Genomic DNA, 21,328 nt, shown 5'->3' on the forward strand with positions numbered 1-21,328 from the left:
ATTTTCTCCTGCCCTGTTCAAACTGTCTTTTCAATCATCTAATTGAAGTCCATCTAAAGAGCTGATTAAAAATGTGCTTGTAGCACACTTTATTCAAGATTGTGTATAATAGATATATGATATGAGAGCTCATACTCAATCTTGATCTGAAGTGACATTGATGGGACTTTCTTGAGTGAGAGATTGGGATCAATTCCCCAGTTAATGCAGACATAAACAATCAAATTAAATGAAGCTGTTTGGTTTAAAGTCTGATGTGGGCAATACTCATACTTTTTATATGCCCAATTAGCTGCACTTGTGTGAGAGATTGCGTATACGCCATGTGGCCCACACTCTTGCTTGTCTGCCTTGACAATTAGTCAATAATTTATTTCAATTTCATTAGGCATGCCAAGCACACACAAACACACATACACAACACATATACGCACACACACACAGTTACAACTGTCCTAAGTGCAGTTTAATTACATTTGCATTTGGAGTCGTAAGTTGTGCCTGTCGCTTTGGTTTTTGCTTGCGAATGCAACTGAGCGCAAACAATTGTTGCAATTCAATTTGCGTAAGCGAATTTTACATGATTTAAATAGCAGAGCATTATGTTTTATTGTGTGTTTATATTTGTATGTATGTGAGAGGCAAAAACTGTAAATTCCCATGCCATTGGCATTCTTCGACTCTTGTTGCCTTTTGTGTGTCTCGTTGTCTGTTGAGCCGTGTCCTGGTATAATTAAATTATGAAAGGACATAAGACGCATAATAAGTCATAAATCAAATTTACCTATCCCACGGGTCTTCACCGAAACAGGCAGCAGCCAGACAGCCAACTTCGACCCGGCCAGACGATGTCACAGAACATCAGATACATCCGACACAACCGACAGATCGGACATAAAGACACTTGGGCACAAGTCACATTGTGGCTTGAACTGTTGTTGGCTATAATTTGATGGACATTATGACGACTCTGTCTCGACAAACAATTAGACAATTGATGCATCTGTGGCTATTTGGCTTTTGCCATTTTGTATTTGTGTATTGGACATTAGAACCAAAAACTCGAAAGGGGCCGAACCCCAAACAATGACAACTCTGACCAGGCCAGCTGTGACTGCATTTTATGTTGTCCATGTCAAGCCCAGACGCTGTTTCAAGTGTGCAATTGAAAAATTTCCACAAAACGGCAAATGTACATGCATTTTGTGTGTGTGTCCAGTTTGTTCAGTTTGCAGCTGTTTTCGCTGTTTGCCATCTCAGCCAAGTTTGGCCTGCAACAATTTGCATTTCCACAATTACATAACAATGAAATTTCGACAAAATTGCCAGCATTCTTTGTAGGAAAAAAAATCGTGTTAGAATTAAATAAAGAGTGAATTTTGCAAATTTACCAGGTACTGTAATCATTATAAGTTTTATTATAAAACTCAAGAAATAATCATTACTCTATGAGTTTTATTATTTTACTAATGATTGCTTTTGAGCAAAAAATAAGACCGAGGAATAATCACAATTTTTGAGCTAAATAATAAAACTCATAGAATAATGACTATTTTTTTAGTTTAATTTTTTTTAATCAAAAATAAAACTCAAGGTGTTATTTTGACTTATAATAAACATGAGTAAAATAATAAAAATCAACATTTAAAAAAAAAAAGTTTTGGTATATCTTACGTTTATTAACAGTTACTAGAAGTGAATGATTTTTTCAATTGAAAAAAGCAAAGTAATCATTATTTACTGTCTTTGAAATTTACAAAATAATTACAGCTTTCAAGTAACTATTGTCTTTTTTTTTTTTTTTAAAGTTTTAAGCTATTCAGACAATGTAAAGAATAGTAAGAATGTATACAGGGTATGTTCTGGTCAAATAATTTCCATTAAAACTGGCAGATATTCTGGATTTGTAGTGAATGAAATTGAATTTGGAAAATCGCTCAATTTGTAAACGAATTTTAAACAAATTTAAGCACGATTTAATGTGAATAAGAATGGAAGACGAACTGAAGCAGAAGTAGAAAAGAAACGAAACGAAATGAAATAAAAAGAAAAGGAAAAGACCTCAGACGACTTTCATCGCGATATGTCATAGCGACAGACAAAGGGCAGCCCAAGTCAAGACAGGGTCATGAGAGCGGAATTTCTGGCAACCTCTACTAACTGATATGGATCATTGTTTAGCCCCCGGCAGCTGTGTAGATTAAAATTTAATTTTTAATTTAAGGACTGTTTGCATTTTATTTGCGTCTTGTTGTGAGATACATACATAAATAAAAGAACGAGAGAACCGTTAAGCTCGTTTCGACTGTTGATTTATCATTATTCTATGCAAATTTGCCACTCACCTTTTGCGTTTTATCATCGGTGGCATCTGTGGCAAGTTTGTCCATTTGTACCTTTTTATCTGCCACTTCCACAGAAATGAGTGCCACGTGCAATGTCAATGCCAAGCGATTAACATTCAATTAGCTTTTGGCTTCATCAATGATTTTATCGCAGCCATTAGAAGAGGGATGGATGGACATGGGCGGAGTGGGAGGGGCAACAACAAGTGTGCTGTTGTTGTGGCTGGTTTGAGTGTAAATTGTGGCAAATTATCATTAGCCTGTTGTTGTTGCTGTTGTGTGTGTGGCTCGACAACAACGACAACATCTTCACATCTTCAAAAGGTTTTTATGACATCAACAGCTGTCGTTGACAGATTATTGTGGCGATTATTTTAGCAGACAAAGCAAAAGGCAGACAACAAGCAACAGCGGATAGAGACAAGGGGTAGAGAAGGATATGAAGGGGGTCAGCAACAGCGACAGGCAATGGCATCCTGGCTGTGAGCTCTATGTTGACTCCTTTAGCCAGAGGGAGAGAGTACTCAGAAGGAGTCTACGTTGCTTTTGTGCGTTCAACTGGAAATTGTCAACAATGTTGTCATTGCTTTTGGCTCTCCACAAATTCTTGTTGTTGTTGCACATGTGGCCTGGGCACTTAAACATCTTGTGGGTTAGCACTTGTAAATAACTATGTTTCACTTGCAATACTTGTCATTGAAGTTAACACTTCTGATACACTCACAATCACACATATTCATATTTATATACACTAATCGGTAATGTGCCTGCTTTCCCAGCGCATACTTAAAATTCTCAATGCAATCTTGTTGGCGATTCTTATAGTAAGTTGACTCTGACAATGGCTCTATTATATCATTTCTAATAATCATGTTTCTCTAGCAATTCTGCTGTATCGAAATCTATGTAGATATTGATAATGCCATGTATCAAAGTCGAAACACGGCATTGTTAATATTTTCCTGTTCAATTACAACTTTATTGATGATCTTGGTCTCCTGTCTCGGCTTCTTTGTATTATTCAACGGTTACGTGTTTCATCTACGTTTGGTAAAGTATATTTAAAAGCAGTTTAGATTAATAAGACATTAAATTATTTCAAGTGATGAATTATAAATCTTTTTGTATTTAGTTGGCAGCTGGAATCTTCCTCTTCGCCCTTATCAAATGCATTATCCTTGTCATTTTCTGGGCTTGGCGTAATAACAAGAATGTTGCTTCATACAAATCTCCATGGTTACCTTTGACAATTTTCTGGGCAGTAAGTGAAATCCTGGCAATTAATTGAAAATTGAAGTAATACTACCTTCATTTAAAGATAATTTGTTCGATTGGAGTTCTGCAATTACTAATTAAACAATAATAATAATTACTAATAATACAATACAATAATTGAAATATCAGGATACTTTTAGTTAAATCTTAAATGTGCTTCTTGGGAGCAAAGATACTCATGATCAATACATTAATTTCAGCAGTTTTCCTTGCGGTAAATTACAGATAAATCAAGTCGATTTTCAATTAACTATTTTTCCAATTAGATAAGCAATATTGTTGAAATTGGAGTAGCCATTAAGGATCTCGCCAGAGTACAAGGAAGTGCCAGATATCTGCTGATCGCATCTATATGGCTAAATGCTTGTACCGTTTGTGTTATTCTACTTGGAATTTACGGAACACTTCGCTCTAATCTAGCTATAATAACGGTGGTAAGCTTCAGACCCCATATAATTTTGCCATTCCTATGCCTTAATGTTCTTATTCTTCTTCTACAGTATTTAACCACATTAGTTGCTTACTTTCTGGGCAAGTTCTTCCTTTCGATAACGGTCGAACATTTAGATAAACAGCAATTTGATCTCATATTGACCCCATTCTATACGATCAATGCCGTCTTTTGTGTAAGTACAAATTATATTCTTATGATCCCGATAAAACTTCCTTTTTTATTGCAGGTCATATGCATTGGCTTTTTGGGATCTTATTATTGTGCATTGAAAGCAGATGAGGAAGATGAAGTGCAATAGATAATGTATGAAGAATGTTAGGATTTCCAGATACTAAAAGCTAAAGTCTTTTGTAAAAGAAGTTTGCAAGAACTTACATACTTTTACACTGGAAAGTTTATATTGTTGAATGAACATCTAATTTTCCCATAACAGAATACATTAAAATATATATAAATTTGTAATGAAGACTTTTGGATAGTGTTATTATTTTTATTTGGTTTAATTTGGTATCTCTTAAAATAAGATTGTTTAATTTTGAGAAATATATTACTTTGTATTACTTGTTAAATTTGATTTTGTATGGCATCTGCGTTTATTCTTGCATATAAAAATGCCCCAAATGCAAAAGTGAACCACTGAGAAAAGTAATAACTATTTTGTTGTTATTATAATAAATATTTAGCAACTTACGGCCAATATCATGTTAATTCGAAACCATTCTGTGATTAAAAGTTCGTATTGCTTCTTGGCATGGAACTCGGCCATACCGAAAATGAAAGTCTTACCAATAATGAACGTTATCAATGCGATGATATACTATAATAAGATTAATAAATGCCCATGCTTATCAGTAATAAATACATTGGACTTACCAGCGTTATTATCAATAGACTCCGTCGAACTACTCCAAAAATTCCAGAAACAGTTGCAAAAGCGTTAAAAATGTTTAGACCTATCGATATAAATGTCATAATTCTAGCGATATCTTTGGCTTTATTTAGGCTTTCAACGGTTACAATTGTGTCCATAATATTGCATATCTAATTCAAATCAGATTTAAATTGGAGTAAATAAATAAATGATTAACTAAATAATTTACCGTAAGAATAATTGGCAAAACTATTAAAATGATTCGTAGTATATTATACGGTATAAAACACATTTAGGATTTTAAGAATATATTAGTATAATGGATGACTGTTTAATCAGACTAAATTCAGACGAGCTCTTCAAAAGATCATTTGTTTATTTATTTGTTTGTCAAAGTCTTAATACGAATCTTTAAAATACATTTTGTCGTCCTATTTTACTGAAATTTGAGGTTAATTTATAAAATTGATATTTTATTTTAACAAAAATGTGCTTCTTGGGATTTGAAACGCTGAGATTTCTAACAGTCATATTCGCATTTCTGCTCGCAGTGAGTTCTGACTTGATACAGATTCATATTCATATTCATCATATATTCATTCCGTTTTCAGATTTGCAATATTACTAGCATATGCGTATCGCTTAATAATCTCGATAATTGCAGCAACAAAGTCCAGATGATTCTGACCACATCACTAGGCTTTGACTTCTTTGTTAACTTGGCCATTTGCTTGGGCATCTTTGGTGTTCTTCGTAAAATTGTTACCTGCATTTATGTGGTAAGTTTCAGAGAAATATGAGTGCATTTTCTGTTGTCAACTTTAATGACCATTCTTAGTTTATATGCACCTTGATTTGCTTCTTTGTGGTCAAGATAATTGTTGCCAAAGCAATTGTTAATTTTGATGAGAAGGATATTGAACAGATAGTTACTGTTTGGTATCAATTCGACGTGGTCTTTGCCGTAAGTAATCTTGATATTAACAACTTGTAGATATATGTAAGAGACTCTTACCCTTCAATTCAGGGCTTCTGTCTGATGTGTGCAACGCCATTATCATTGAAGCTGGCTGAAAAACAAACTGATGTGGTTTAAATGGTGAATGCGGTATTTTTAAATTAATTGTAACGGGTATCTGAATGTGCAGATATCTTATTAAACTTGCAGTCGATTAACAGCTGTAATCCTTATTCAACTTTGTATATCATTTAAATCTGGCTTAACTACACAATTGGCCAGAATGGATGCTGATGAGACTTTCGATTTGGCATTGCAGATAGGAAAATGTGTAAGGTTGTGTGGGTAATCAAATTACATGCGGAATTATGGACACAACACACCCGCAGGATGATAACACAGCAGCCGCAATGGAAGCCAATAAAGATGACGATGACAAGATAAACGAAAGTTGTGACCGTGACAAGATGGTGGGAGAAGGAGCAAGAGGGATGGGGGATGAGGAATGAGGAATGAGGGGGTCAATGACTGTTTCTGCTTTAAATGAAATTTAACGATGCACACAAATAATGGCACTTTGCATTTTAAAACACTTTGCAATGCCAATGGCGACTGCCGAGGCGGTCAAAAGTCAACCAAGTGCGGATGCGACACTGACATTCAATTGGACACAGGACGAGGGAGGAAGAGCTCTGATGTCTGAACTCTGATGCTCATTATACGCATTTCATTTGACACTTTTATTGGCCCAGATGTCCATGAAGCTGATATTTCACACTTTCCTGTAGGGGCGGCAAGCGACTGGCAAATTAAATGTGTAATGCTGCGTTCCATTTATGCGGGTCATTTTATAGCCAGAAACGGATGTGAATGCGGTTACGGATATACCGATAAGGCCATTAAATTTTTTCAGCACTTTTGCTGGCCATAAACCCAACGCTGCCACATCACTCAACCATCGCCATCGCCAGCGTCATCAACATCTCCAATGCCATCGCCAACGCCATCAGCACTCAGCCAATTACGCAAATAACATAAAAAAAAAAAAGAGTATGCTTTCTGATGTTGTCTACTTATATGGAAACGTGTCAAAGTGCTGAAAAATGCAACAGCTTTCGTGGCGCAGGAGTGTGTGAATGTGTGTATGTATGTGTGTGTATGTGGGGCATTTTCCCCGCTGAGTGGCTCATTAGGCGAAGAGGCTGCCCCCAAGGTGTTGCGGGTAAATTGTGTGGAAAAATGCACTCACTGAAGTCACACCTCGCCAGCGAATGAGATGTGGGAATTTATTCAAGCCCTCTCGGTATAATACTGTAAAGTTCTTGCAATACTAAAGATATATGAATAATTTTCTCTTCTCTAACAATTGCTTAATTAAAGCCTTACGCCGTAGGCGATTTTCGTCATCGTGCAACTGAAATGGAGGCGAATGGAGAAAATATTTCAATTGTCGCCAAGCTTGCCCCAAACAGCATGTTGTCGCTGTGCTTGCCATCGTCCAGGCGCATATCCTGGGGCTGATTAAAATCTATTAGAGTCAAAGAGATGTAAGACACTGTGTCGCCCTCCTGGACGCTGGACTGAAGACCGCTGAGTAGGGTGGGGTCTGCTGTTGGCCAATGACTTGGCATGTAAATGTCGACGCAATTGAAATGCATGCGGCGGAAACTTCCAACTTGCTATAACTACACAACTGACAAAGGGCATTATTGTTTTCTCATTAAGTTCGCAATTATGTCATACGAATTTTTAATAAAATTTAATTAAACATATATTGCAATATCTTCTACATGTCATGCGTATATAAATAGAGAGTTGCAAGAGTATGTAAGGATTTCATAGTCTTCACTTTTTAAACTCAATTTAAGTATGTTTGTAAAAAAAAATTTTCTAAATTATATTCTTAAAACTCATAAAAATTTGAATTAAACATATAAATTTGACTACTTTTGTGAATATTAACTATTTTATATATTTTTCCTTAATACACATTAAGCTACACAGATGTTCACTTAAAATGATCTTGATATAATATATTTCTTTTATAGTTAAATTATATTTTTTATTTCTTTTCTGAGAAATACTTTGAAATGGAAGAATTCTTTTCTACTACTCAGATTCTATCAAAAGTATAAAGAATTCTGTAGATTGATTTGCAATATAAAAGCACAGACTTGTCGGCTTGTTAGGGCATACATGTTCGGTTTGTTATTGTTGTCATTGTGACACTGCCAAAAGTCGCACACAAAAAGTTTGAGCGCAAAGTTTTCAACGGAAATTGTGCAGCTGTTTTGTGTGCGACGACAACGATTGTGGCGGCAAAGGGGGGAGTAGAAGGAGCAGAAATAGATGTAGGAGAAGGAGAACTAGAAGAGCACTTGTTGGCCCTCTAACATACAAAGATATAGATATTTAGATGTAGAAAAGAAAACTTGTGTGCTGGAGTTGGAGGTCTTGCAAATTTGTTGAAATTTCAATTCAATGGCAAGGCTAAAAGGAACTTCTCCGCTATATTTACATACACTTACATATGACTGCGTATGCATGTATACTTATATATTCCAGAATATTCCTGGTTGATATCGTTATCGAGCGACTGCCAACATGTGCAGCCTCTCAATATGAATTTTCATGATTAAAGCGCGCGTGTCTCTCTCTCTCTCTCTCTTACTCTTTCTGGTTCTTTTTATCGCTAAAAGACAGCGACGTTGTCGCCGGTCGATGGGTTCACTTTGGTTCGATGAGAGGAGAAATTTCTTATAAATTATCGTTGGTAACAAATGTGTCCACACAGCCATTGGCACGCATGCATAATAAAGTGATTTTAAAGGGCACTTTTCATGGGTTTGCGTAAAATTTCCATTTGTCGGGGAAGGCACTCAACTTTATTGGAATTGAAAGTTAGCCCGCTGTAGACAGAACGAGAGAGAGAGAGGTGATGTTGTCTGATAATGTTGTTGTTTGATTGGAGCACATGTGCTTGGCCCTAATGTGTCTTGGCTTTAACAATTCATTAAAATTTCATATAAATGCTGCAGCAATAGCCGCATCACAGTCGCGTAATCCACTTTGTTATTAACTGCTATTTACAAATGCTGCAGCCAGTGTCATCGGACAACAACAACAAAACGAAATAAAACGATATTAAATGCAGCGCAAAAGCGTCAAGTCATAAACTGCTCATCAGTCTTGGCCATCTTGCCCCCTTCTCTCTCAACTGTAATTATGCGCGTAGCTGTTGCAAAAACTTTACTATCACTATCACAACTCATTCCCGCTTCCATTCTCGTTGTCATTGTCTCGACACGCAGGAAGTGCCAAAGCGCCGTCGGCCAAAACAGCAGCAGCAGTAGCAGCAGCAGCATCAGGAGCCGGATCCATTTCAGCTCTGGTGGTTGAAAGCGATGTCCTTGTTGCCGTTCCTGGTTCTCCCTCCTTTCTGCCACTGTTCCTGCTTCTTTTGACGCTGATAATGCAATTTCCGCGTTACACGCTGCTTGTAATTTACTGTTATGCAATGTTTCATTTTATTTCTGCCCTCTGACTTTTCCACAGCAATTTTTTAAAGCGCCTCCAAGACAATCAACGCTAGTTGTTGCTATTTATCTACATAAAGTTAATTGAAAGCATTCAAATGCCTGACTCTACTATGGAGTCTGATATGGATTGTGGTGTTGGCACTGCGTGATGTGTCAACATCTTTCGAATGTCACAGAATCCTCAGCAAGCTGCATGTCCACATTTATGTTCCTCTTCTTATTCGTAGTCTTTATTACAAATTGGTTTTCTGCACTCACTCGCATGTTTCGTGCGCAATTTGCAGCCCGTGCCAAATGAATATGGAAGCCGCAGGAAAAAAACCACCCAAAAAAAATAAGGGACCAAAATCAAATTGCAATGTAACCCACGTGGTAAATCCAGGAAAAACTCTGAGCATTGTCGAGAAACGTGTTCACTTTGCACGTTAACGAACTGAAATCGAAAGTTTGGTTGCGGTCAACGTTGCTATTGTCATTGCCGTCCGTCTGCCTGTCCGTCCGGTTGTCTTTCTGTCCGGCCATTCGTGTTTGTCTCCCACAGTTGGCTGTCAGATTGAATGGTTTATGTGTGACACCTTTGACCGGTCGGGTCGAGTTGCCAGCGATATAAATTAAACTCGGCTGCAAGTTGAACAACTTTAAGTCATATCCGTAAATTGCTTAACTGAGATGAAATCCACTTTTTGTATTCAAGTGGTTCAGTGCAATATACGTATTGGTTTTATATAATTTCCAACAGGAAAAAAGCACACTGATTGAGATAGTGTCCAAAACAGAAATAAAATAATCTTAAAAAGTAAGGTAAATTAAATATTATCTTTAACTTTACTTGACTAATTGTTATATTTTTTTAAATCGTTAGACTTTAATACTTTTAAATATTTTATTTTTTTCTGATCAGTTTTAATTTTAAATTCTTTTATTTATATTATTTTAATCTTTAATTTATATACAATTTTCCTATTTTATTTTGTATTTTAAATAATTTTAGCAGGAACCATTTGTATTAGTTGACATTAAACAAATCAATAATTAATTAAATAAATATACTTAGTTTCATTAATGCATTAAATAGATTAATTTTTTCCTATGCTTTAATAAGCTGCTTTGTTGGATCACATAATTTGATTAATTTTTGCTTTTCTTTTAGCATAAAAAATGTTTCGGTTCAGCTGCAGTTTTCTTCCCCCATTTCCGGTTTGCTCTTACTCTTATTTGCCCAGCAAAAGTCACGTGGCATTCATAATTCTTAAAACGACGCCATCTGAAATGATGTAGCAATGCTAAGTGCACCCAAACAGCGACAGCTGCCCCATCGTCCGATTTCCCCTCACTTCTACCCTCACTTTTATGTCAATGTACGTGACCAGCATTTGTCGCGCTGAAAAGTATGCTATGGTTTTTGTACTCTCTAACAATGAGGGAATTGATTTTGCCTTTTGGCCAAGTGCAAGAGAGCTGATTATGGTATTAAAACATATTTTTGCTACCAAAGAACTTAAAAACTTTAAGTGGCAAAGGTTGTTTCCGTACGTGACAATCTTCTGCTAGCCGAGTTTATCACATAACAAGTTTCACACGCTATGCGTTACATTTCCAATGAAGGAAAAACAAGTTTTCCATGTGTGAATAAAGAAACGAAACTACAAAGAAGTTAGCTACAAAAGCGTACTATGAAAGTAAACTTGGGTTACAAAGGCAACAGGGAAAAGAGGATGGATGTCAGCAGGAAGAAGTTCGTAAAAACGCAGATAAATAACATTGAATGCGAAAATACAGAGAAAAGCGATGAGAAGCGAGAGAAAAAAAATAAACAATACGCCTTTTGAAATGCTAAACGTGGCACACACATACATACACACACATCCACACACTGTCACAGCCCGAGGCGCTCTTCACACTTCACACACTGCTAGGACGCGCACAGGACTCATGTATTTTTATTAGTCCAACCCTCCCCTTCCTCCCACCTCGATGGTTTATCTTGTTACTTGTCGTGTGCTCAGTGCCAAAAAAAAAGAAAACATTTATCTTGTCGTATTTATTCTGTAGCGCATTAATTTCGCTTCATGTTTAAAATGGGAATTGACTTATTTGCATTCTCTTTTAATTTGTTTGGCCATCAATGAAGATAAACAAAAAAGGCTGCTTGCCTTTCTTAAGGGAAAGGAATAGGCAGTGAGGGGGAATGAGATGGCAGCCACAGGTGCCACAAGTGTCAAATTTGTGATTGATGGCAAAGCTGTAAAAAAAATGATGAGATTTGTCTTAGACCTGCTTAAAAATATACTGAAAAAATTGCAAAAATGATTGGCTTAAAGCAAATCAGAGAATTTCTTAAAAAGATTTAAGCGAAAGTTCTTTTACATTAGAAATTAACCTGAAATCTTGTTTCACATGACTTATACTTATGATTATTTCATAACTTTTTATACTCTTCAAAAAATAAAAATTTCAATAAACTTAAAGTAAATTACGAGAAGCCTATGAGTCATTTTTGGTTTTCAAATTCATATTGCAGATCATAGGCTCAGTCAAAATATCAAAATGAAATAGCAACATTAACATGGCAATATGAAATGAAGTTATTTTGTGCTGTTCACATCATGTAGGAACAGACGAATGCATTTTTCATAAGGCAGACAGCGATAGATTGCACACACACACACTAAAGTGGAGCTGGGAAGGGTTAAGAGTTGAAAGGTGAGGCGTGTGTTGTCTGGCCAACCTGAACTTCTACCTGCAAACGGCTATCGACAAGGGGCAGCAGGAACAACAACACTGACAATGGCCAAAAGCGAACAATGTCAACTGAAATTGCGATTGCGTTAAAACTCTATAAATACCAAAGTAACATGCAACAACAACGACAACAGAAGAAGCAACAACAGCAATAACAAGGACATGCTGATATTGCAACAACACAATCTAATCCGGTTATTGCATTTTAAACACGCTACAAGCTCTCATTTTGTTTGCCCCTCGGCGTCAGCAGGCAACTCGTCGAACGCCTCTGGAAATGCAATGATTTTACCTGACCACAATTTTGAGTCAATGATATGAAACTTAGGTGACAAATAATTTATTTATAATGCAAAAATAATTCTTAAAATATATACGAAAATTTTAATTTATATATTTTATTCTACTCATTTCTTTATATTAAGTAAACTATAATTAGTTCACTAAATTTACTTAATCGTCAGTAATTTAAAAGTAGCACATGTAGTGTTAAAATGTTGAATGGAATCAAATTAAAATTCAACTTTAATTAAATATTAGCTGCAATCGATTCTAAATATTGCTTAAATTATAAATAGGCTAGTGTCATTAGCCCTTTTTATTCTATTTGACAAAAAATAATAGAACGAATAGTGTTTATCCAGTTACATCTTAATTAGTAATATTATTTTTGACACAGAAAATAATGAATTCTAAAATGAACAATCCATTGTTAAACTATGGTTATTAAGGTATAACTAGCAAATTGAAAAGTGATTATAAAAAACACAAAATCTGTGTATGGTAAATGAAAGTATCACATACACCACAGTTCAAACGTAGTAAGAGTAGTTCCTAATGCTAATGCGCTTATCTGCAACCGACAAATGGCAACAGGCAGAAGGCAACATCAAGTGGCAGGAGGCAACATCCAGAGGCAGACGGCAAGCTAACCGCAAGCCAACTCTTTTTGAAATTTAATGCAATTTCACAGCATATTAAACAGCTGGAGTCTGTGGCGCAATGTTGAGTGTTGTTGGTGCCGCCTAGTCGTGGCAAGTGGCAAGTGCAACAGTTGTTGGTGTTGCCACCGCAAATCGCAAACAAATTTCTAGCAAACTTTGTTGGATGAAGATACCAAATAGCAGATGCAGCAGCTGCAAAAGGTGAAAAGCCAATCATAAGTGAGAGTGAGCTAGGATGAGTGTGAATGCGATAGTAAGTAAGTGAGTGTATGAATGAGTACTCGTTACCTGTGTGAATACTCATGAACTGGCAGAATGGCTAATCAATTGCGCGCACTTTGAGCACAAATCAAATTACAAACTTGCCACCTTCTTCTTTTTAACGTTAGCACAAAAGTTTTACTGTAAGTTCAACTTTTGCTCAATTTGATTTTTCAACAAAATAGAAAGAACTTTTGACTTTTTACCTGCGTTGTGCCTTTCTGTTCTTTTGCCTGTCGTTAAACAAACTTATCCAATAAAAGTTTGTCAACATTGATTTAAAGCTGAGACGAACGCATATATCAAACCAAAACCAGACCAGTCGTCTGTTTTTTTTTTTATCATTCAGCCAAATATGTTGAGGATTTTCTACATTAAGCTGAACTGTCACAATGCTACGATATTTCAAAATCAGCATATTTGAAATGTGATTTACGGGATGACTTGAAGGATATATTTCATGTTATTATTAACATTAACAAATAGCAGATGACGTTAAAAATATGTTTCTCAGCTAGGACTTTAGTATACAAATATGTGGTAATATTTTAATTAAAATACGTATTCTTTATCATCGATGGCATAATAGATATTTTCCACTTTTACCAACATCCACAATCTAATATTTTATTCGTATAAATTTAATGATTCCAGACTTAAGTTTCTGCTAACTAAATTGGATAATGTTAGGAGACTTAAGCTTGGATATACATTTAAGTTTTGCCCCATTAAAACCTTAAATGTTTCTAACTTTTTGAAAATGTTTTAAGTCTATTTAGAGCATTTGTTTAATATTTAAATAAATACGTTTAATTATACAATGCGCAATCCATCACCAAAATCTACCGCATATTATACACTTAATCCAGCTTTCGTATTATCCTGCATAGCAAAAAGTGTTAAGCATGGCGCATAAGTAGCACAAGTCCAGCCACGAGGCACGAGGCAAGTGGAAAGTGGCAAGTGGCAGGACGGGACAGGTGGCAGTCAATGGACAAAAAGTTTCCATTGCAAACACCATCTAGATTCCATAGTTTAAAATGCATTCACAGCAATGGAGAGACAAAGAGAGAGAGAGAGAAAGATACATAGAGATAGACAGAGAGAGAGAGAGAACTTAAGCTGTTGTTATTGTTGCTGCTGCAGCTTCTTGGCCAACATCTACTTAATACTTTAATAGTTGCAAAAGTTTGCCCAACGTTCGCTTAAGTAGCTGTTACTTTGCTTGTTCAACTGTTTGTTTCTCTCTTTGTTTGTATACATATATGTATTTTGGTGTCCATATTCTTCTTGTTGTTTTTGCGCGGAGATACTGTCTTTAGGTTGTGCTTAAAATAACTGTAAAACTGCCAACATAAATCTAGCCACAACATCTTTTATGTTCGCACTAGCAAGAAGTTAATGTTAATGCTATTTACCCGTCCAGCACGTGAGCTAGAGTACGAATTCTGTGTGAGATTCTTGTCTTTATATTCTTGCAATTCTCCTGTCAGCTTAAAGCTCAGATTAAAAAGTTGAGGAAACAAATAGCAAATTGACGCGTATCTTTTGCATATTGAATTGAAAATGTCAAATTGTGTTTGGCATATTAAACGAGAATCGAAAGCAAATCTCCACTCAACTTTGTCCTCAACTCACCGACTTCCCTTTTCACCCACGGAATGACGAAAAGTGATTTTTCTTGTTGGACTTTCGGCTTAGCGAGGCAGCAAATTTTCTTTAGCGACGTCTGCAGTTTTGATAATAAGTTGATAAAGGGCGGGGGGAAAGCGGAAAGTCAGTCGATTGATAGGATACTTGTGTAAAGTATTTGCCATTGCCATTCAATGTTTGTGATTCCAAGCAAAATGACTTTGAACTAGTTTATATACATTTAAAATAATTGTTAATTTAAATCTTACAATTGATGCACATTAACTTACTTTGAAACTTGCTATTATAATAAATTTTATAACTTAATCGAATAAATTTGATGTTTTTCTTCTTTTAGTTGGCGTACAAGTTTCATATTTATTTTTAATCGAATAACATTCGAACTTTTATTAAATTTACAACTGTGTTTGCTCAACTCTGTTTTTCTTTTGCCATTTGATACTGTTGACATTTAATTATTAATGCAAAATGCTTGTACGAAAATATTTAAAATAAATATTTTCCCCATCTGAAAATGAGCTGTAATTCAGGCTTAAATTTTTTCGCTGAAAACCACAATATTTTGTCAAATGCCAAATGCTCTACTCTATTCGAGCTGACCGTAACAATTAAATTGGTAACGATAAGTACGATATATCTGGGTTATTTAAAAAGAATTCTAAATACAAAATTTATTTTTTATAAATTAAAATAGCATTTTTAGAAATATAAAAATTAAAAAAAGAACTAAGTTTTCCTCGCAGCCGGTAGGATTCGAACCTACGCTCCCAGAGGGAATCTGATTTCTAGTCAGACGCCTTAACCGCTCGGCCACGACTGCTGTGAAAAACTGGCTAAAACAATTCAACTAAATATTAAGATACAACAACAATTATTTATAGATAAGTGAGCAGATTATTGTATAAAATGTATAAATAATCTAGAAAATATTTTAATCAGTTTAGAAATGAGATAATGAATTCAACTTTATCAAAAAATGTGTATATATAAATATATTAAATTTTTACAAATATAAGTAAAATATATTGAACACACACACAGAGCAAATGAACATAAGATACTGAATTTAGATAGATAATATGTTATAAATATACTATTAACAGAAAATTTAAATATGTTAGAGTATATTTTTAGATCACAACTCGCTGCTGAAACAATATATGCATAACAATAAATTTTATTAATTTGCAGAATAGGCACACAATTTCACAAGTGTCCATCGAATTTGCTGCTGCTAATGAGCCAAACGCAATGCAAATTGATAGCACTTTTTGCGGCTATCCAACCCCTTAGCGTTTTGGCCAGGCTGACAGTTGATATGGGCGAGGTTGGCTTAAGGGATTATCATCATTATGCGCAGTTTATTTGTTTATATGGTTGGTATATACAAGCAGATATCTGTATGTATATATTTAGTGGTATAAAATGTAATTTCATGTAATTGTTTTTAATTTCCATGTATTTATTATTCAACACTCGCAACGCGTTTAGCGACGCGGCTCTTGAGTGTCATGAAAAGCTCATTTACTTTGTGCCACATAAATTAACAAACGACCGCCCGGTTTTTTGGCTCCAGGTTATGAGTGTCGAGTGGCCGAGTGTCGAGTGTTGTCTACTTCAAAGCCAACGGTACAACGCGGCGTATGCGCAATGCGCTAATGAGGCGACTTTTTTGGCGGCCCTTAGTTGCTCCCTTCGGTAATTATGCAAATTTTTAATGAGTGTGAAAATTGTATTTGAGAGCAGCAACACGTGCCCTCGACCTGTTCACACGCTGTCCACGGCTGCCACTGAGTTACCTAACTGACTGAGCCATCAATGATTGAGGGCTAATTCCATTTAGCAGCTTTAGCTGCCACTCGCTCAGCTCCTGTAACTCCTTCCTCTTCCTCTTTGCAAAGCCGGATCATGTGCGAGACAGCCAGTTAACTGACTGACGGCTTGTTACGGCATTTGCTCTTTAGATTTATACGGATTTCGTCAAACAAAACATGAATCTGCACTTTTATGCATACGAGCTGCTGAAAGCCGATTGCCATGAAAGCAACGCGCGCTCTGCTCTGATGGCCTATTACATTGGCTAAAGGCTTTAAGAGTAACCACTTTTCAGACAGTCCTCCACATATGTATTTTTACGTTCTATGTCAGCAGATGCCAGCAAAAAATACGTTGAATGAGCTGTGAGTTTGGAATTAGTTACGTGTCTAAGTCTACAATAAAACAATAACATTAGTTACATTTTTTAATGCGATTACTATGAACATGTCGTGATCTATTATACAAAGTGAATATGTAGAGCTTTAGACCGAATTAATTGCACTAGCTGATAACAATTTTAAATAAATAGCAATATTTTACACTGTAACAACAAAAATAGTTCTAAAGCGTTGAGTAACTGTTAAATTAATTAAGATGTAATTTTAGAGCTTTAAAGAAAATTGTATTTAACATAAATTTTAAATCATAGGCAAAATACTTAACATTAATCAAATTGTGTCATGAACACTATGTTAAACAAAATTAATTTTTAAAATCAGTTGATAATTCCGTCGAATTAAAATGCTTTTAACTCAGTACCAATTTAAAAACCTTACCCTATATCTGTGTTGATAAATGCATTATTTTTCATTTCACATTGCACTTTCGCCGTGTGCTGCTCGATGATTGACATTTAAGCTTAGTTTATTAACCGCTTTGCCGTTAAATAAAAATATGAATAATAAGAGGTTTTATTCGTTAATTTGCATAAAAATCAATTCGTTTTTGTTACATTTTCGGCTAACAAATAATTGAGTTCGATCTTTGTTGCGAGTGCTCGTATTTTGCGACTGTCTTTTTCAATTAATACGAATGCCACACACATAGCATACACACACATGAATCTACAAATATATATAGAAAGTACAACGTTTCACTTCGCTTTAAATGCAAATGCAGATTTTTAAGCCTTGCGGCAGCTTTTCGCAAACAGATTGTAAACAAATAAATGCCGCCAGCAGATACACACATATATGTGAAGCATACATACACATTCACACACACACACCAATACACGTAACCGTGGCCCATTGAGTGGTCAGCACAGTGGCAATTTGCAGTTGGATTCCGAATGTCGCTGGGGGGACATTGAAAGGATGCGAATTGTAAATCGTGTGGCGTTTGCCTTTTCATAAATATATGTACATATATATAAATATATGATGTATACGTATGTACTCACATATGTATATGTAACGTATGCATATGCATAGTGTACATTTACTCCGGCAACGTTTTTCCCACTTAAGTGGTTAAATTGGCTGTGATAAATTGTCGCGCAGTCGAAAGTTGTTGCCAGAGCTGCGGGACACCTTGAGTCACATCGACCCATCAGGATACGGATAAGGATAAGGATATGAGTGTAAGTGTGAGTGTGAGTGTGAGTGCTTATTCATAGTGTCTGAGTGCCTGCTGCTGACAGTAATCATAACGCGCGCATCAGCTTGTATTATTAGGGCTGTCTGACATATGACAACTGGGAATTAATATCTCTATGGGGAGAAAATGCCAAAAATGAGACAAAAGTCAATGTCATAATGGCTTCCTCCGCCTGTAAGTGATGGCAACCTTTTAGCTGCACAACCAAATTAAATGTCTAGTGAAGCGACGACTTACAGTTTGTCTTGATTAACTGACAGCCACTGTGAGTTGCCTTTAGCCTTGAACTGAACTTGCCTCAATTAGTGCTCTGCCAACTGACGCAGCGTCAACAACAGCAACATCAACATCCACAACAGCAACATCAACAGCCATCAGAAAACGAAGTTAGCAAATTTTCGCGCTTATCGCACCATTGATATCAGACAGTGTTGATGTGCATATCATCTTTATGGGCATTTCATGCAAAATGCTTCCTGTCCCCAAACGACAACAACACCGCAAATGGTGACGTCTGACGTGACTGGACAAAGGGTTCAGTTACAACGAATCACAATTGCGCTACAGTGGCAATGATGGCTTGAAAAATGTTAGAAATTGTTAATAAAAATATGAAAAAATGAAGATATTCTTTTTGCAACAATTGATCATTAAAATTAAGTTTTTTTCTTGTATATATTATTAATATTCAGTTTTATTTGTGTTGTATGTATACATTTTTCAGAGACTGTTATCATTATGTTTTATTTTAAATATTATATTACAGCATATATATTTCTTCAATTTTTATTATTTAACTTATGATTATTTTAGAGCAAAAAAATAAAACTCAAGAGATAATCATTATTTTTGGACAAAAAAAAAATCTCAAAAAATAATGAATATTTTTTTCAAGATAAAAAATCATAAACTTGAATATCGTGATAAAATCGCATAGATTAGTGTTAAAGAAAAATGTTAGTATATTTTACGCTCTTTAAAAGTTACAAGAAGTAAATGATTTTTTCAATAGAAAACTACAAAAAAATCATTATTTACGGTCCTTTTATTTTTAAATCAACTTTATAGAAGTACGATTATTGCTAAAAAGCTTTTATGTGCTTTTAAAGCTCCTAACAGAAATGTTTAGCAAATTTGCCAAATAAAAAGCAGCGCATTACAAATTTCGTTGTCAAAAGAAAAGCAGCGCATTACAAATTTCGTTGTCAGCTAACTCTTTTGGTAAGCGAATTCCAATGTCTTTTTTGTGCTGTGCTGTGTTGTGTTGATGTCGCTTGTTGTGTGTCTTTTGCTGTCTCTAACTTGCCGGCTGACCGACTGCATTTGCAATTTATAAGCGTATATGTATGTACGAGTCTCTGCGAGTTTGTGTGTGCGTATGTGTATCTAGTAACTGCGTCTTTTTTGTCCACTTGTTGTTCACGAAGTGATGTCTTTTTTTACCAAAGTCAAAGCAGAATCTGCTGTTGTTGTTGTTGTTGTTGTTGATGTGTGTGTGATATGGTTGCTGGCAAAAAGGAAACAATGGAAATGTAAATTGTTTTTATGTCTTTGTTTTTAATTTTTGCCAGGCAACACAACGATGTATATTCGGCAGGCCTGTGAAAAGGATTTGTGTTCTGCTGCCGTTTGTCGCTTTCCGTTTGTTTTTTCCCAACATTTTCCACTCAAAAGCCACATATACGAGTAACAAACAAGAAGAACAATATGAATGGTCAGACTTTTGGCTTTGTTGTTCGCTTAGTTTTCATTGTCGCCATTGCATTTTTTGTCTGTTAATTTGCATACGCTGCGACTTTCAGGAGACGTTGCACCCGTAACACTCGCAACAACACGTCTCCATTCCAACGCCATTTCAGTTGCTCCTGACATTGAGGTATGAATTTAAAAGGATACGAGTGGGGACGAATATGACCAGCCTGAGGGTTCAACAACCCCGTGAGCAACAATAAAAGTGCCTTCATTAGTTGCCATTAGCCAAAGAAATGTAAAATGTGCATCACATTTCACACGATATTAAATTGTGCAGAATGTATCTGGAGCTTAAATTGCTAGAGCTGTTCAGCTGTTGTTGGACACATGGCCCTTGCTCCAGTGCGTGTTTGTGTCATTAAAGTTTCATCATAGCCGCAAAATGAAAATAGCAACAGCTAAGAGCAGCAGCAAACCTCTCAGCAGCAAATCCCAAAGCCCCCGCAGGCACAACCTGGCCACAGTCCAGACCTCAGACCCCAGACTCCAACCCCATCCCCCATCCCCAGACTCAGCCCCAGGCCGAGGGAGTTGAAGGGTCGCAGGCTCTTCTGTTGCTGATATTGTCATTACATGCTTCAAGGATATTTCTGTGGCGTATCCAAGGCAAATGTACTTTTGACAGTTGGACTCTTGAAAGGGTTAACCCAAAATCCCACACAATACTTTACACAATGCAAAAGATTCAAATTTGTTGTTGTAGTTGTTGTTCTGAATAGCAACAGCTGCTGTATGATAATGCCGCTGGGGAGCATTCCCAAAACCCGAAATCACCAAATTGGTGGATTTACTTGTAATAGTTTTGAAATGATTTTCCAGCTACAGCAACTAAATGTTAGTTAAGTGTTTAAATATTTATTAAGGTGGGCAAGCCAATAACTGAATGTATCTGTATCTATGGCTGTATCTGTATCTATTGCCAAGCTAATGTCTCCCGCTGGGAGGAACTCGCACTGCTGCGTGTATTGGCAACTGGCGTCTTGGCCAATCAAGTTAGTTGCCAGCGCGCATTGTCGATATATATGTATTTATTCCTTGGCCAAAGCAACATGCCAAAGCATTCCAGCTCTACCGATAAAATAAATAATATGTGTATTGACTTAGCTGTACTTACTAT

The 21,328-nt window shown here is 35.9% G+C and overlaps 2 protein-coding genes, 1 long non-coding RNA gene and 1 other non-coding gene across 4 annotated transcripts; 2 read left to right on the forward strand and 2 right to left on the reverse strand.

The window, feature by feature from the left end:
* Positions 1-584: 584 nt before the first annotated feature.
* On the reverse strand, positions 585-885 carry LOC117789087. Its single transcript, XR_004617831.1, has 2 exons — positions 785-885; positions 585-724 (listed from the first exon to the last, which is right to left on the reverse strand). It is a non-coding gene; the product is annotated as an uncharacterized LOC117789087 (long non-coding RNA).
* A 2,223-nt stretch (positions 886-3,108) lies between these two features.
* Positions 3,109-4,542, forward strand: LOC117788065. Its single transcript, XM_034626731.1, has 7 exons — positions 3,109-3,169; positions 3,228-3,395; positions 3,478-3,606; positions 3,664-3,834; positions 3,887-4,054; positions 4,121-4,246; positions 4,301-4,542. The coding sequence occupies exons 4-7, from the start codon at positions 3,772-3,774 to the stop codon at positions 4,370-4,372; spliced, it is 429 nt and encodes a 142-aa protein (XP_034482622.1). The 5' UTR covers positions 3,109-3,169; positions 3,228-3,395; positions 3,478-3,606; positions 3,664-3,771; the 3' UTR covers positions 4,373-4,542.
* Positions 4,543-5,403: 861 nt separating this feature from the next.
* Positions 5,404-6,136, forward strand: LOC117787747. The gene is made up of 4 exons (XM_034626352.1): positions 5,404-5,495; positions 5,557-5,724; positions 5,784-5,909; positions 5,973-6,136. Exons 1-4 carry the CDS (start codon positions 5,433-5,435, stop codon positions 6,039-6,041), a joined length of 426 nt encoding a protein of 141 aa, XP_034482243.1. The 5' UTR covers positions 5,404-5,432; the 3' UTR covers positions 6,042-6,136.
* A 9,644-nt stretch (positions 6,137-15,780) lies between these two features.
* Positions 15,781-15,862, reverse strand: Trnas-aga. Its single transcript has one exon. It is a non-coding gene; the product is annotated as a tRNA-Ser (tRNA).
* Between the last annotated feature and the right edge of the window lie 5,466 nt (positions 15,863-21,328).

The sequence above is a fragment of the Drosophila innubila genome (genome assembly GCF_004354385.1).
Source record: "Drosophila innubila isolate TH190305 chromosome 3L unlocalized genomic scaffold, UK_Dinn_1.0 0_D_3L, whole genome shotgun sequence".
Taxonomy (NCBI): domain Eukaryota; kingdom Metazoa; phylum Arthropoda; class Insecta; order Diptera; family Drosophilidae; genus Drosophila; species Drosophila innubila.